This window comes from Oryctolagus cuniculus, chromosome 17, assembly GCF_051225735.1.
Source record: "Oryctolagus cuniculus isolate XC-2025 breed Fujian yellow rabbit chromosome 17, ASM5122573v1, whole genome shotgun sequence".
In the NCBI taxonomy this organism is placed as follows: Eukaryota; Metazoa; Chordata; class Mammalia; order Lagomorpha; family Leporidae; genus Oryctolagus; species Oryctolagus cuniculus.
In genome coordinates, this window is record NC_142883.1 from 14,059,090 (window position 1) to 14,076,309 (window position 17,220).

A 17,220-nucleotide genomic window follows, 5' to 3' on the forward strand; every position below is an offset into this window, starting at 1 on the left:
AAATTGAGGATATTTTGAGACAGGAATAAGGGAAAATATGATTTTGATATTTAATATAGAAGTAAATTTAATCTTTGATTTTAAGTGAACTATTTTACTTTTCTGGCAGAATGCTAAACTTTTAAAAAAAGAATTAAAGAATAGAATAATCTTGTAGCATATGGTAATCTTTATGTGATTATTCTCCTATCTTAAATGACAAAATATTCTTCAGTTAAAAAAACTTCCCCTTTTTTCCACAGGACTTCCTGATCCATTTGCTAAAGTGGTGGTTGATGGATCTGGGCAGTGCCATTCTACAGATACTGTGAAGAATACACTTGATCCAAAGTGGAATCAGCATTATGATCTGTAGGTTTAAATGATTAATTTGAAATAAACATAAAATTAATGTTTTTTGATAAAGTCTTTGAAAAGATCACAGAAAATGATCTGAGTTTTATATCTGTGGTGCAATTTGGTCTTTACACAAGGGGTACAAAACCCATTGGGAAGTGCTTTGGCTTATTGGTTGTTGGATTTGAAAGATGAGGGACCCCCAGTAAGCCCATGAATCACAAAATGAAACTGGCTCACAATATAAAGCAGTCTCCCAATACCACCTCCCTTCAGTTAAATAAAGGTGTTAATTCACCTTAGCTAAGCCAATTGTAAGTGTAAAACTAGAAATTAGAATTATTTCTATGTGGGTGGCTTTTTAAAAAGATTTATTTATTTATTTGAGAGAGAGAAAGAGAGAGTTATCTTCCATCTGCTGGTTCACTACCCAAATGGCCGCAATGACAGGCTGAGCCAGGCCACAGCTAGGAGGACCTTCTGGATCACCCATGTGAGTGCAGGAACCCAAGCGCTTGGGCATTCCTCTGCTGCTTTCCTAGGCACATTAGCAGGGAGCTAGATCAGAAGTGGAGCAGCCAGGACTCAAACCAGCACCCAGATACCAGTCCTGACCGTGCATGCGCGCGCTTGCTCTCTCTCTCTCTCTCTGTTTCTTTCTTTCTTTTAAGATTTATTTATTTATTTAAAAGTCAGAGTTACACAGAGAGAAGGAGAGGTAGAAAGAGAGAGAAGTCTTCCATCTGCTGGTTCACTCCCCTGTTGGCTGCAACGGCCAGAGCTTTGCTGATTCAAAGGCAGGACCAGGAACAACTTCTGGGACTCCCACACAGGCGCAGGGGTCCAAGGACTTGGGCTATCTTCCACTGCTTTCCCAGACCATAGTAGAGAGCTGGATCAGAAGTGGAGTAGCTGGGTCTCGAATCAGCATCCATATGGCTTTACCCACTATGCACAGCACCGGCCCCAATGGCTTTCTTTGAAATTTCATTTTTTAAAAAAATATTTATTTATTTATTTGAAAGAGTTATGCAGAGAGAGGAGAGGTAGAGAGAGAAGTCTTCCATCCACTGATTCACTCCCAAATTGGCCGCAACAGCTGGAGCTGCGCTGATCCAAAGCCAGGAGCCGGGAGCTTCTTCCAAGTCTCCCACATAGGTGCAGGGGCCCAAGGACTTGGGCCATCTTTCACTGCTTCCCCAGGCCCAAGCAGAGAGCTGGATAGGAAGTAGAGCAGCCAGGTCTCGAACCAACGCCCATATAGGATGCCAGCGTTTCAGGCCAGGGCGTTAACCTGCTACGCCACAGCGCTGGTCCCTGAAATTACATTTAATCATAGTGGTATGGATGCCTTTTTTAAAAGGTAGCTGGTACTATAAGGTTTTTATTGTTTTTTAAAAATATTTATTTATTTATTTGAAAAACGGAGTGACAGAGGGAGAGGGAGAGACAGGAGAGAGATCTTCATCTGCTGGTTTCCTTCCTAAATGTCTACAACAGCCAGAGTTAGACCAGGCCAAAGCCAGGAGCTAGGAACTCCATGTTGGCCTCTGATGTGGGTGGCAGGAAACCACATACTTGGGCCATCATTTGCTGCTTCCCAGGCACATTTGTGGGAACCAGGATCAGATAAGCAGGATTAGAACCAGGCACTCCTAATTGAACTGCCAGGTCCCAAGCAGTGACTTAACACTCTGCACCCCAGTACCCTCTCATTATGAAATTCTCAACGGAAAACAGTGGTTCCTTGCCCTATTCTCATTCCTGATTCCCATTCCCAAGGTAACTGCTTTAATGGATTTGCCTGTTCATACTAGCATTTTCTTCTGTTTCTAGATATCTTGATTATTTTACAGGATTTAAATTTTTTTGTATTTACTTTTAGATGTTTAAAAATTTCATACCTTAGATGAGTCAGCTGTTTTTTTTTTTTTTTAAGATTTATTTATTTATTTGAAAGAGTTACACAAAGAAGGAGAGTAAGAGAGAAAGAGAGATCTTCCGTCTGCTGGTTCACTCCCCAATTGGCCCCAACAGCCGGAGCTGCGCCAATCCGAAGCCAGGAGCCAGGAGCTTCCTCTGGGTCTTCCCATGCAAGTGCAGGGGCCCAAGGACTAGAACATCTTCTACTGCTTTCCCAGGCCATAGCAGAGAGCTGGATTGGAAGTGGGAGCAGCTGGGTCTCTAACTGGTGCCCATATGGGATGCTGGCACTGTAGGTGGGGGCTTTTCTCACTACACCATAGAGCTGGCCCCTGAGTCAGCTTTTTAAAACTGATATCCCTGATCCCCACTCCTTCAGCACTCAGATACCCCTGGCTTTTTCCCAGCCCTCCGACTTAATCATGATCTTTTTTGGTGAATAGTTCCGTGGGTCACATAGTATACAAGAATTATATTTCCTTTCTTAACAGTTTTTCTCTTTTAAAAAAGATTGATTTTATTTATTTGAAAGGCAGAGTTAGAGAGATATTATCCATCCATTGGTTCACTCCCCAAATGGCCACAATAGCTGGGGCCGGATGAAAGCCAGGAGCAAAGAGCTTCTTCCAGGTCTCCCAAGTGGGTATCGGGAGCCCAAGCACAAGCTTGGGCCATCTTCTGTTCTCTCAGGCACATTTGCAGGGAGTTGGATTGAAAGTGGAACAGCTGGAACCCCTATGTGATGCCAGTATTGCAGATGGCAGCTTAACTCGCTATGTCACAGCGCCAGTCCCAATTTTTGTCTGAAGTTAATAACTATTTTTGTCACCTGTTTAATCTTCTGTCTTATTGATTACTGCCCAGACTCTCCTATGGAACTTAATATCCCTTCTCCACATGTTCAGTCATGTCAGGATTCCACTGGCTTTTGTTTCTCTTCTTGGAGACACGCTTGGAGCCCCCTCTTGCCTCATCTAGTCTGATATGGTCTCTAAGACTTGGGACTTGTCTTTATGATTTTTTTGAGAATTTCCTTTTGTTTCTTCCAAGTCCAGTGATTTTCAGTTTTTTGTTTACTTTTCAGTTTGGTAAAGTCTGTCTTCATTGTCATTTTGAGAGAGTACAATGATGGGAAACATTTTTTGACCTGAAAAATGTATTGTTTCATATTACTTGATTGATGGTTTGTCTAAGTATAGACTTCTAATGAAGCATCACTTTCCCTCCAGATTTTGAATACAGTACTCCATTATCATCTAGGTCAAGATCAGCATTGCCGAATAGAAACATGAGTCACAAATAGGAGCTCATCAAATTTTAAATTTTCTAGTAACCACACTTAAAAAATAAAAAGAAACATAAAATCAAGCATAATATATTTTGTCTAAAATATTGTCATTTCAACAAAATATTTGAGTTAATTTCAGTAGTTAATATGTCATAGTCACAAATTCACATGCACACATCTTGGGTTTTTGAGATCAGGAGTTTATTTGGCCTTTAGGGTTCACCTCTATTAAAAAAAAATTATAGGGGCCAGTACCGTGGTGCAGTGGGTTAATCCTCCACCTGGGGTGCTGGCATCCAATATGGGTGCCGGTTCTAGTCCCAGCTGCTGCACTTCCGATCCAGCTCTCTGTTGTGGCCTGGGAAAGCAGTAGAAGATGGCCCAAGTCCTTGGGCCCCTGCACCCGTATGGGAGACCAGGAGGAGGCACCTGGTTCCTGGCTTCAGATTGGCGCAGCTCCAACCGTTGCGGCCATTGGAGAGTGAACCAACAGATGGAAGACCTTTCTCTCTGTTTCTCCTTATTGTCTGTAACTCTACCTCTCAAATCTTTAAAAAAAACTATAATCTTCCTAGTGAGTATGTAGTTTTGATTTGCATTTCCTTTTTTTTTAAGATTTATTTATTTATTTGAAAGAGTTACATAGAGAATGAGAGGCAGAGAGAGAGAGAGAGAGGGAGAGAGAGAGGTCTTCCATCAATTGGTTCAATCCCCAATTGGCCGCAACGGACATAGCAGAGCTGGATCTTTTTTTTTTTTTTTTTTTTTTTGACAGTGGACAGTGAGAGAGAGAGACGGAAAGAAAGGTCCTCCCTTGCCGTTGGTTCACCTTCCAATGGCCGCCAAGGCCGGCGCGCTGCAGCCGGCGCACCGCGCCAATCCGATGGCAGGAGCCAGGTGCTTCTCCTGGTCTCCCATGGGGTGCAGGGCCCAAGCACCTGGGCCATCCTCCACTGCCTTCCCGGACCACAGCAGAGAGCTGGTCTGGAAGAGGGGCAACCGGGACAGAATCCGGCGCCCCGACCGGGACTAGAACCCAGCGTGCCTGCGCAACAAGGCGGAGAGGATCAGCCCAGCGAGCTGCGGCGCTGGCCAGAGCTGGATCTTAAGTGGAGCAGCTGGGACTCGAATGAGCGCCCATATGGGATGCTGGCACTGTAGGTGGCGGTTTTACCCACTACCACCATGCCAGCCCCTGCATTTCTTTAAGGACTAAAGATGTTGAGCATATTTTCATGTGTGTGTTTGTTTTATATATATATATATAGTTTATATTAACTGGGATACCTAGGAGCTTTTCTTGCTTTTTGCCAGGGCGTGTGTGGGAGGGAAAATGGTCAGGGAAATACTTTGGATCACTTTGCAAAACTTTTGACTTTATTTTATTAAGTCTTCTAACAGAAATCTAACAAATGTTAGCCCTAAATCCTGACTCTGTCTTATTTTGGTCTGTATGCTAATATTCTATAGAAGGGTCCCTCAATATGGAATATCCTGAAACTTGTTTAGAATCATGTGTTACTTGTTGAAGTTGAAATTTTAAGAGAATCTAATTGAGCCCTCTATTTAACATTCAATTATAAAAGGATCTACTTTGTCAAGTGTTATACAGGTATTACCTGAAATTTCTTAAAGTGAGAGCACTTCTCTAAGTGTAAATTATACTTCTGATTAATTTCTGGCCCAGGAATATTTGGACAGAATGTGATGTGCACACTTAAGTAATTCAGTGTGATTCTTAATTTTTAGAGATTTATACTTAGCCTGTCCCCCAGAATATCTGAAATGAACAAATGTTTACTGTTGTTTAATGTGGAACTTCTCAATAGTTCATATCATAGTATATGTAAAAGTACCATGTAGTTGGTAGATGGATCTGCTTAACCTGATGATGGGCTGCCTTGAGGCCTTGGAAATGAGTATTTCACCATACCTTTAAACCAGGCTTACCAGCTGGGAAACTAGTTTAATGTGATTTTTTTTTAAACGTTTGGTTTTGAGAGGATTTAGCTGTTTAATACTTGGTTCTGGTTCTATAGTTTTAACATAGTATGCAGTAGATACTTGCCAAGATAGATCTGTTGTATTTGGAAATTAGAGTGTACATACTAAATGACATTTTAGTCAAGATCTTTTCATTTGCAGTCAATGGAGACAAAATTCAAACTGGCTTAATTTTTAAAAAGAGATTGTACTGACCTGCATAATTAAGAGCCCAGGGATATGTATGGTTTAGATACTGCTGGAACCAGGCACTCAAGTGTGCCTTCTGTGTTTCTTATTTAAAAAATTGTAGTCCTCGCTTGAAAGGCTTAGAATTTTTTTATACTAGGTGAATTTTTCTAATATTGTTGCCTTACTGAATGATACTTTGAAATCAAGGTTGCTGGACCAAAAATTTGACCTCTCTTAGAGTCATTGAAATAGTTAGGATTTCACTGATAGTTTATTGCATTTTTGCATGGGTTGATGCCATGTTAACAACTGGCTGTGATGGAGCTTTTACATACTTCAGGCATATGTACAGACAAGTATAGTAACGCTTTTCCCTGCTCTGCTTGTCTGCAGGCAGTGAAGTGAAATCTGCAAGAGTCCTGCTCGCTCAAGGCCTGCATGCAGGAGAGAAGCAGGAGAAAAGCGTTACAAAGAGCTTTTGTTCTACAGCATTTTTAAATATAACAGGTAGGTCAGATTTTTGGTCTGTCAGCCTTGATAATACCCCTTGAAAATAAGCTTAGTCTTCTGTGACTGTGATAGGTCATATCATTGAAATATATTTAAAATGTGGTAAAAATGAGAAAAGTTCTTTTTAGGATTTTTGTTGTTAGAAAGATGTAATCATTGTAAACTGTTACTACATAATAGCTACTAAAATAATGTTGTTACTAACAGGAATTGTTGCCAAACGTGAGTGGCAGATGCGATAAGAATATATTAGAAGTTATTCTTAGATCTTACTTTTAAGATTTTAATAATTTACGTTAATCCTGTGGATTGACTGAACTCTGATCTAGCCATACTTTTTAGAATAACTTTAGAATATAAAAAGAAGAAAAAAATTTACACTATTTATAATTGTCAGTTAACTCATGCAGCTGTTTTGTTTTTTAGGTATATTGGAAAGTCTGATTCAGTTACCATCAGCGTATGGAATCACAAGAAGATCCATAAAAAACAAGGTGCTGGATTTCTTGGTTGTGTTCGTCTTCTTTCCAATGCCATCAATCGCCTCAAAGACACTGGTTGTGAGTAGATGTTGAGCTTTTTAAACTGAAAAAGAAATCTGTCTGTATGTACAAGAATATTTATGTTGACTGGGGTCTGAAATCCTCCTGTGTATGTCTGAAACATGGGTTAAAATTCCTGGTCTGAATTTTATTTTGGGATCTTTCATAAAATGAAACCTTTTTGAGTATGTAAAACTTAGAGCTAAATCAGAGCTGATGCTTAACTTCCAGTGAGTTTTTAAATGTTAAGTGATTGGGGTCCAGTGTTGTGGCACAGTGGGTTAGGCCTTGGCTTCCAACACTGGCATCCCATATGGGTGCCAGTGTGAGTCCTGGCAGAGGTTTAGCCCACTATGCCACAGCACGGACCCCTAAATAGTAGTATAATACAGGGGGCCAGTGCTTTAATGTAGCAGGTAAAGCTGCAGCCTGCAGTGCCAGGCTCTCATATGGGCGCCGGTTTGAGTCTCAGCAGCTCCACTTGTGATCCAGCTCTCTGCTATGGCCTGGGAAAACAGTGGAATATGGCCCAAGTCCTTGGGCCTCTGCACCCACGTGGGAGACCTGGAGGAAGCTCTCGGCTCCTGGCTTCAGATTGGCACAGCTTTGCCTGTTGCGGCCATCTGGGAAGTGAACCAACAGATAAGAAGACCTGTCTCTGTCTGTCTGTCTCTCTCTCTGTGTAACTCTGCCTTCCAAATAAAATAAATAAATCTTTAAAAAAAATAGAATAATACAGAAAACTGCTGTGACAAAATTTAAAAGAAAGGTAAGCTATTATTCTGAGTATGAGAGTGTCGTATTACTTAGCCATAGATCAGTTTATCACCAGCCTTGGCATTTAGAAGATTAGACCAAGATCAAAACATTAGAAGTGATTTTTACAGTGCACTGATAAACTGACTTAGCATATAAGTAATTCATGTAACCAGGTGACAAAGAGGCTTTTGAGGGCTTCTTTGCATTGGGACATAGATTAAAAATTCATTTCTAACAATTTTTTTGTTTCTACCAAATTCTTCATACATGGGACTTTTTTTTTTTTTTTTTTTAAGGTTGATTTATTCATTTGAAAGGTAGAGTTACAGAGAGGCAGAGGCAGAAAGAGAAAGAGGTCTTCCATCCGCTGGTTCACTCCCCAGATGGCTGAAATGGCCAGAGCTGGGCCATTCTGAAGCCAGGAGCCTGGTGCTTCCTCAGGATCTCTCACATGGGTGCAAGGGCCCACGGACTTGGGCCATCTTCCACTGCTTTCCCAGGCCATAGCAGAGCTGGATTGGGAGAGGAGCAGCCGGGACTCAAACTGGCACTCATATGGGATGCCAGCATTGTAGGTGGCGGCTTTATTCGCTATGGCACAGCGCTGGCCCAGATACTACTGTTGTATGTGAGAAAACCAAGAGTTAAGGGTAAATTGCTTAAAATCAACAGTTAGGAACTGACAAGCTGAACCCCATGCTAAAATTATCTGAAAGCTTTGGAAAGAAAGTAACTTTATGTTAGCCATATAATATGCTAGTGTTTCATGGTTTTTGAAAACTGAATTTATCAAAACGTGTTGATATATTTATACTAATTGTAAATACAGTTGGAGGATTTTATAGTTAAAAAAGGCTTTATAGTTAAAACATGATTGATTCTTTAAATGATAAATCTGATTTCCAAAAGAGTGTGCAAATTTATTGTTGCTGTATAGATGTTAGAATTTCTGATATCAGCTAATTTTTTTTTAATTGACTTAAAATAGATCAGAGGTTGGATCTATGCAAACTTGGGCCAAATGACAATGATACAGTTAGAGGACAGATAGTAGGTAAGTATGGAATTTAAAGTTACATGGATTTTGACCTCATTCAAACTGACCTAAAGTCTAAATACCTTTTAAGTCAATGTATAGTAGCTACATCTTCTTTGAATTCGTGTAAATTAAATATGAATCAAGTAAAATACTACAAACTATGGATCCAGGTTAACTTTATTAAAACAAATTTATATAATGTAAATTACCAACTCCTAGTGTTGTGAAGAACTGTTGATCTTTTAGGAAGGAATTCTTTCAAAGTATACAAATAAACTAGAGCACTGAAAGAGATTCTATACATGCTGTTTAAGTTTCCTGAAAATAACTCAAACTTGTTTTGAGTAATAAGAGAATATTTCTGTTGGACTCTTTGTTTAGTGTTTAATGCTTTACAGTTTAAAAATCTGTTCTAATTGAAAAGTAGAATGAGTAGTGGTAGTGTAATGCTAATTGGAAGAAGAAATTGCTGATTTACTCATAAGGCACTTGGTAGACATGGACAACTAGTCTGTCTTGAAATGACCTAGAGGGAAGGGCTTGATATAGAATTTCCTGAGACTTTTCTTAAGAATTGGTAGATTGAGGTTTAGACTCTTAGTGTAATATAGTAACATTAAGGAGGGTACCTTACAGGTTTCTTATAATAGAGAAGGAAAATGTGTTTGGATTTAAAAAAATTTTTTTAATGTTTATTTGAAAGGCAGAGTCACAGAGAGGGAGAGGCAGAGAGAGATATCTTCCATCTGCTGGTTCACTCCTCAAATGGCCACAACGGCCGGAGCTGGGCCTGTCTGAAGCCAGGAGCCTGGAGCTTCTTCCAGGTCTTCCACATGGGTACAGGGGCCCAAGGACTTGGGCCATCTTTTGCTGCTTTCCCAAGCATGTTAGCAAGGAGCTGGATTGGAAATGGAGCAGCTGGGACTCAAACCAGCACCCATATGGGATGCTGGTTGGCACTGCAGGTGGTAGTTTTACCTGCCATGCCACAGTGCTGGCCCCGTGATTGGAATCTTAACACTTTGTTATAGGGCAGAATTCAGAATAAGGTGATTTTGTTATGAATCTAGAGAGGTTTTTGTTCTCAAAGGCACTTGAAGGGTTTCATTGTATATATATAAAATAGTACCTTGAATTTATTTATTTATTTATTTGAGAGAGTGACATACAGTGAGAGGGAGAGACAGAAAGGTCCTCATTCCATTGGTTCACTCCCCAAATGACCGCAACAGCTGGAGCTGCACTGATCTGAAGCCAGGAGCCAGGTGCTTCCTCCCGGTCTCCCATGCAGGTGCAGGGGCCCAAAGACTTGGACCATCCTCTACTGCTTTCCCAGGCCATAGCAGAGAACTGGATTAGAAGAGGAGCAGCCGGGACTAGAACCAGCACCCATATGGGATGCCGGCGCCGCAGGCAGAGGATTAACCTATTGCACCATGGCACTGGCCCCAAAGGGGCTTCATTTTACAAGGCAATGAATTGGGTTCATAACTGGAGAACTGCTAGAGTAGAAACATAAGAGAGCTCTATTTTGATTATCCTGGAGCACTCACTACAGCATTATTGATATTTCCTGTTATTCTTGGATTTAGAGTATGATAAACAAAAATTTTGAAAAATAAATCCTGGCAGATAAGACTTTTGTATATAATCTTTCCAACTTTATTTGATTTGATACATTATGTAATAGGTGACAGTTCATATCTAGGAGTAACAAAATAGTTTTACTAGGTATAAATATTTACTAGGTATAAATATTTAGAATATTTGTTATATATTAGAAATAAAAGAGGTTTTAAAAAGTTCATAAAACATGCCTTGTGAAAAAACTGCCTGGATTTCAAAAATATTTTTGTATCAAACCTTTTTTGGGAAAGATTTACTTTATTTATTTGAAAGGCAGAGTTAGGGAGAGATAGAGAGATCTTCCATTGGCTCATTCACTCCCTAGATGGCTGCCACAGCCAGGGCTAGGCCAGGCAAAGGCCAAGAACCAGGAGCTGCATCTGGGTCTCTCATATTGGTGCAGGATCCCAAGGACTTGGGCTATCTTCTGCTTTCCCAGGCTAATTAGCAGGGAGCTGGATTGGAAGAGCCACTATTGGATGCTGGCATTGCAATCTGCTTAATCTATTATGCCACAACGTTATGCCACAACCTAAACTTATATTTTAATTGTACTTTTCCATGAACTTTCTGAAGAACCCTTATATACATATGTCATAAAAATCAAATGTTTTACTTTTAAATGTGTGTATATAAATTTATATAATTTAATTTTAAGCTCCTGTGTAATCTGGTGTTCATAATGGAACCTTTAATAAGAGAGAGGCTAAACTCAAACATGATCTTGCAGTTCTGTCATAATTTCTAGTTCTATATAATTAGTCCTTTATAAATAATTGCAAATGTATATATATATACACATATATAGAACATCTTTTTGGAAATTTGAGAAGTACACTAGAGTCTCAACTTTGAAAATATATACTCATTTCTAATATTTTTATATACGTGTATGAGTTGTATATTTTTATGATTTTAATTACAATGAGCATATATCCTCATTTTATTTACCAAAACCATTTTTAGTGTTCATATGTGATCTTTGTAATTACTGATTTCTAAATGATGGATTATATAGATGTATCATAACTTAATCATTTAAACTATTAAGATTATTTTTTGCTGTTATAAATTGAAACTTAAACAGTTTTGAATACTTTATCTTTTTGAGAATTGTTACCATAGGAAAAAAGTCTTCTAACTTGAGATGGTTGATTAAAGGCATAGAAACATTGTCCCTTGCATTTACAACGGTTACTTAACTCTACCTTTTGTGAAGTTTATTTTTTGTCATTTGCTATTACAAATGAAGTCTAAAGATAGACAGTGAACTTGAGGAATACTCATCACCATTATTATCACTCTGATGTATATACTTTCTATGTATTTTTAAAAAATGAGATTATATCATGCACATTTTTAATCTGTCACAAATACTTGTTTTTGGTCCTCAGATACATTTCTATAGCATTTTATGTCCATGTTGGGCATATAATTAGTCCTTTATTGTTGGATATTTAGGCTGTTTCTGATGTCTTAATATTATTAAATACTCTAATTCTGTTGCTAGAATTAGACTATTTAAAAACACCTACAATTTCTTAGGCGTTTTATTGTGCAACATTCTGGAGATATAAAATGAAGACCATGAGAATTATTAGCTTTGAACCTTAGTGTTACTTCAAATAAAGCTACTGAGAAAATACATTCTTTCTACTGATTGTATTTTGGTGGTAAGAATTTCACATGATTTTTCTGTGTAAGAAATGATTAATAGTTTTTTAGTATAGTTTTCATATATTATTTGGTTTACATTTATTAAAGAAGTCTGTTCAGTATTCTCGCTTCTAAATAGAACTTACTGGGCCGGCGCCGCAGCTCCCTAGGCTAATCCTCCGCCTGAGGCGCCAGCACCCTGGGTTCTATTCCTGGTTGGGGCGCCGGTTCTGTCCTGGTTGCTCCTCTTCCAGTCCAGCTCTCTGCTGTGGCCTGGGAAGGCCGTGGAGGATGGCCCAAGTGCTTGGGCCCTGCACCTGCATAGGAGACCAGGAGGAAGCACCTGGCTCCTGGCTTCAGATTGGAGCAGCGCGCCTGCGGTAGCAGCCATTTGGGGGGTGAACCAACAGAGGGAAGACCTTTCTTTCTGTCTCTCTCTCTATCTAACTCTGTCAAATAAATTAAAAAAAAAAAAAAGGATGTATTTATTTAAAAGACAGAGTGACAGAGAAAAAGAAAGATCTTAAATTCTCTGGTTCATTCCCTAAATGGCCGCAAAGGCCACAGCTGGATCAGGCCAAAGCTAGGATCCTAGAACTCTATCCAGGTCTCCCACATGAGTGGCAGGGGCTCAAGTTCTTAGAATATCCTCTGCTCTGTACCCAGGCACATTCACAGGGAGCCAGGTCCGAAGTGGAGCAACCAGGACTCCAATTCTGATATGGGATGCCAGTGTCTTAAGAGGCAATTTAACTCTCTGTGCCATAATGTTGGTCCCCAGCTTTTCACATTTTTACAGAACTGGAAGATTTTGGAATTTGAAGACCTTTCCTTGAGTGAAGAGTCCCTAGAAACCATACTTTATGTGCTAACCTTCTTAATTCTTTTTTAAAAAAATATTTGTTTATTTTTGTGAAAGAGTGAGGGAGAGATGGAGAGAGAGAGCTTCCATGCACTGGTTCACTCCCTAGATGGCTGTAGCAACTGGGGCTAGACCAGGCTGAAGCCAGGCGCTTCATTCATATCTCCCATGTGGGTGGCAGGGGCCCAAGCACTTGGACCATTTTCTGCTGCTTTTCCCAGGCTATTAGCAGGGAGCTGGATAGGAAGTGGAGCAGCTGGAACATGAACTACCACTCAAATGGAATGCAAGCGTCACAGGGGGCAGCTTTACCTACTATGCCACAACGCTGGCCCCTGCTAAATAAAATAAATAAATAAATCTTCAAGAAAAAAAAGTTGAGTTATAGTCAAGTTGTACTTTAGTCTTTTGGGAGAGTTTTCAAGAACAGAAGTAATACTAGAGCAGCAAGGAAGGACTTGAGGGGTACCATTTAAGCTAATTTCCTCATTACTCAGATTGGGCCTTAAGTATGTTAAGTGTTTTGTCCAGGGTTTCAGTGCTCAACCAGTTGGTAGAGCCAGCTTTAAAGTCTGTCTCCTGCTTCAAGTTTATCGTGATGCTTCTATACTGATGATGTATATGGTTAAAACTGAAGGAATCCAAGGCTTGTCCTATTGCCAGAATCCAACATATATTTTTAACAAGGTCTGATTATCAGGAAGTAAACCAAAATTGATGTGAACTTTTCAAACTCCTTTTTACATGAATATATCCTTAGTGTGTTATGCTGCTTAAGTGCAACAGTGATCTTGCTTCGCCCCATTACAGTGGTAAAAAAACAATTAGACTACTCCATGAGCATGGCAAAGTATAGAAAATCTTGACATTTAAATGTTGCTTTTAAAGGGGAGAAAAATCTGTGGGAAAAGAAATCACAGATTTTAGTAGAAAACAAAGAATAAAATAAGCCAAGCCAGATCTATCTTCTAAGATAGATATTTTAGACAATATAGTAATTCTTAGTTCTGTGAATCAGTAATGTTTCTGTCGTTTAATAGTGAGTCTTCAGTCCAGAGACCGAATAGGCACGGGAGGACAAGTTGTCGACTGCAGTCGTTTGTTTGATAATGATTTACCAGACGGGTAAGCTTACATCACTGAAATCATTAGAGAAATAGAGAATTTCCTTTAAATTAAATAATGAGAAAGAAGTTGGTTTTTAAATGTACTTAACTTTAGAAATTTGCTATGATATATTCCAGAATGTAGGTTTATTTCTACTTGGAAAATTAGTTATAGTTTATCATTACTGAAACATAGATTTGATATGTTAAATTTGATGTTTAAGGGTTTTAGCTAGGAGGCAAATGAAATTTTTTGACAAATAGGATTCTCCTGTCAGCACTATTTAAAAAAATTTTTTTGCTTGATTAAATAATTCAAAGCAGGTCATGCCAGTCCTGAATTTGAGAAATTACTCTGTGTAGAAGGATGGGAAAGATAATTTAGGTAATAGCAATTAGAACATCAGAGCATTTATTGAACACATGTTTATCAGATATTGATTTAAGCAAATCATATCTTTTAATTCTCATAGCATATTGGCAAGTAGTAGTATATAGCATGTGATTCTGGAATTAAATGACCTAGGTTCCAATCCTTATTTTTCTGTTCATTAGACTTATGACATTAATTGATTTATTTATATTCTGTAAACTTGGATTTACATTTATAAAAGAGGGCGATTGCTAATAGTATATACCTCATAAATTGTTAAAAGGATTAAATGATGTCATTCGTGTAAAGCACTTTGGCATAGTGTCTTACATATAGTAAGTGCTGTTTACTGCTACTACTGTTGTTACTCTCATTCATGTTGTAGATTAAAAAAACTAAGATTCCAAGACCTTTATTAATTTTTTTTTTTTTTCGGACAGGCAGAGTGGATAGTGAGAGAGAGAGAGACAGGAGAGAAAGGTCTTCCTTTTGCCGTTGGTTTACCCTCCAATGGCTGCCATGGCTGGCGCGCTGCGGCAGGCGCACCGCGCTGATCCGAAGGCAGGAGCCAGGTACTTCTCCTGGTCTCACATGGGGTGCAGGGCCCAAGAACTTGGGCCATCCTCCACTGCCTTCCCAGGCCACAGCAGAGAGCTGGCCTGGAAGAGGGGCAACTGGAAAAGAATCCAGCGCCCCGACCGGGACTAGAACCCAGTGTGCCGGCGCCACTAGGTGGAGGATTAGCCTATTGAGCCGCGGCGCCGGCTCCAAGACCTTTAACTAACTGGCCTAAATCCTCCTTTTTGTTTGTTTGTTTTTAAAGATTTTATTTATTTATTTGAGAGGTAGAGTTACAGACAGAGAGAGAAACAGAGAGAAAGGTCTTCCATCCGCTGGTTCACTCCCCAAATGGCCACAGTGGCTGGAGCTGTGCTGATCTGAAGCCAGGAGCCATGTGCTTCTTCCCAAGCTCCCACGTGGGTGCAGGGGCCCAAGCACCTGGGCTATCTTCTACTGCTTTCCCAGGCCACAGAAGAGAACTGGATGGAAGAGGAGCAGCTGGGACTAGAACCAGCACCCATATGTGATGCCAGCGCCGCAGGAGGAAGATTAACCTACTGCGCCACGGCTCCAGCCCCTTAAGTCCTCTTAGTAAGAGCATGGACCTAAATCATAATTCTGAAGCTCACAAACTTTAGCACTGCTCTATTTGTTTGATACCAGTTGTGACCCTTTTCTGATTTTTTTTTTAAAAGACTTTTTGGCCTGCGCCGCGGCTCACTAGGCTAATTTTCCACCTAGCGGCGCCGGCACACCGGGTTCTAGTCCCAGTCGGGGCGCCGGATTCTTTCCCGGTTGCCCCTCTTCCAGGCCAGCTCTCTGCTGTGGCCCAGGAAGGCAGTGGAGGATGGCCCAAGTGCTTGGGCCCTGCACCCCATGGGAGACCAGGAGAAGCACCTGGCTCCTGGCTTCGGATCAGCGCGGTGTGCCAGCCGCAGCGCGCTGGCCGTGGCGGCCATTGGAGGGTGAACCAACAGCAAAAGGAAGACCCTTCTCTCTGTCTCTCTCTCTCACTATCCACTCTGCCTGTCAAAAAAATAAAAATAAAAATAAATAAATAAATAAATAATAAAAAGACTTTTTTATTTTTAAAAAGACTTATGTATTTGAAAGGCAAAGTTAGAGAGAGAAAGATCTTCCATCTGCTGGTTCACTCCTCAAATGGTGGTTATGGCTACTATTGGGCCAGACCAAAACAAGGAGTCTGGAACTCCATTCATGTCTGTGGGTGCATGGGCCCAAATCTTGGGCCATCTTCTTCTGCTTTCCCAGGTGCTTTAGCAAGGAGCTGGATCGGAATTAGAGCAGGAGAAACTCGAACCGGTGCCCATATTGGATGCCAGCATTGCAGGCGGGGGCTTAATGTGCTGTGTCAATACACTGGTTCCTTTTTAAAGTATTTTAATTAATTCAATGAAGTATAATTTATGTTCAGTAAGTTGTATCCATTTAAGTGTAATATTCGAATTTGAATCACTTTTTTATAATGTTTATTGTCATTATCACCATCACCTTTCACTTTTTTTTAAAGATTTATTTTTTATTTTCTTGGAAAGGCAGAGTTACAGAGAGACAGATCTTCCATCTGTTCACTCCCTGCATGGCCGCAATGGCTGGGACTGTGCCGGGCCAAAGCCAGGAGCCCAGAGCTTCTTCAGGCTCTTCCACGTGGATGCAGGGACCCAAGGACTTAACAGTTTTCTGCTGCTTTCCCAGGCACATTACAAGGGAGCTGGACTGGAAGTGGGGCAGCTGGGTTCCCATCTGGAACCCATCTGGGATGCCAGCAGTGTAGGCAGTGGTTTTATCCACTACGCCACAGTGCCAGCCCTGACTCATGATTCTTGACATCAAATTTTACATCCAAGCATTAATATTTACTCATTTTGTTTAAACTGTTAAAAATTGCTATAATTATTTATAGATCACTTTATATCCTTGATATCTCTATTAATTGTTTTATGGAGGTGAAATAAATTGTATTTATTTTTGAAGGGGAAAATAAAAATCAATATTGAGAGTATAGTAATATAAGGCTTAGGCCGGCGCCACGGCTCACTAGGCTAATCCTCCGCCTAGCGGCGCCGGCACACCGGGTTCTAGTCCCGGTTGGGGCGCCGGATTCTGTCCCGGTTGCCCCTCTTCCAGGCCAGCCCTCTGCTGTGGCCAGGGAGTGCAGTGGAGGATGGCCCAGGTGCTTGGGCCCTGCACCCCATGGGAGACCAGGAAAAGCACCTGGCTCCTGGCTCCTGCCATCGGATCAGCGCGGTGCGCTGGCCGCAGCGCGCTGGCCGCGGCGGCCATTGGAGGGTGAACCAACGGCAAAAGGAAGACCTTTCCCTCTGTCTCTCTCTCACTGTCCACTCTGCCTGTCAAAAAAATAAAAAAAAAAAAATATAAGGCTTATTCTAAACTTCTTACTCCTCGTTATTATACCATAATTGTGATCACAGGGGGAGAAAAC

At 40.5% G+C, this 17,220-nt stretch overlaps 1 protein-coding gene across 6 annotated transcripts in view; it reads left to right on the top strand.

Annotated features, from left to right (window-relative positions):
• The window catches only part of SMURF2 (SMAD specific E3 ubiquitin protein ligase 2), a 142,321-nt gene that overhangs the window by 80,282 nt on the left and 44,819 nt on the right, over positions 1 to 17,220 (top strand). For 2 of the 6 annotated variants that reach the window (XM_089316794.1, XM_089316795.1), the window contains 5 exons: positions 243 to 351; positions 6,116 to 6,229; positions 6,659 to 6,792; positions 8,522 to 8,587; positions 13,757 to 13,841. Coding sequence is in view for 4 of the 6 variants with exons in the window: in XM_017349279.3 (XP_017204768.2) it covers positions 243 to 351; positions 6,659 to 6,792; positions 8,522 to 8,587; positions 13,757 to 13,841 (394 nt within the window). In the remaining 2 variants the exon portion in view is untranslated. Of the gene's footprint in view, positions 1 to 242; positions 352 to 6,115; positions 6,230 to 6,658; positions 6,793 to 8,521; positions 8,588 to 13,756; positions 13,842 to 17,220 lie in introns of those variants that run through there. The other 4 variants (XM_017349279.3, XM_089316792.1, XM_089316791.1 and 1 more) reach the window with 2 other exon arrangements.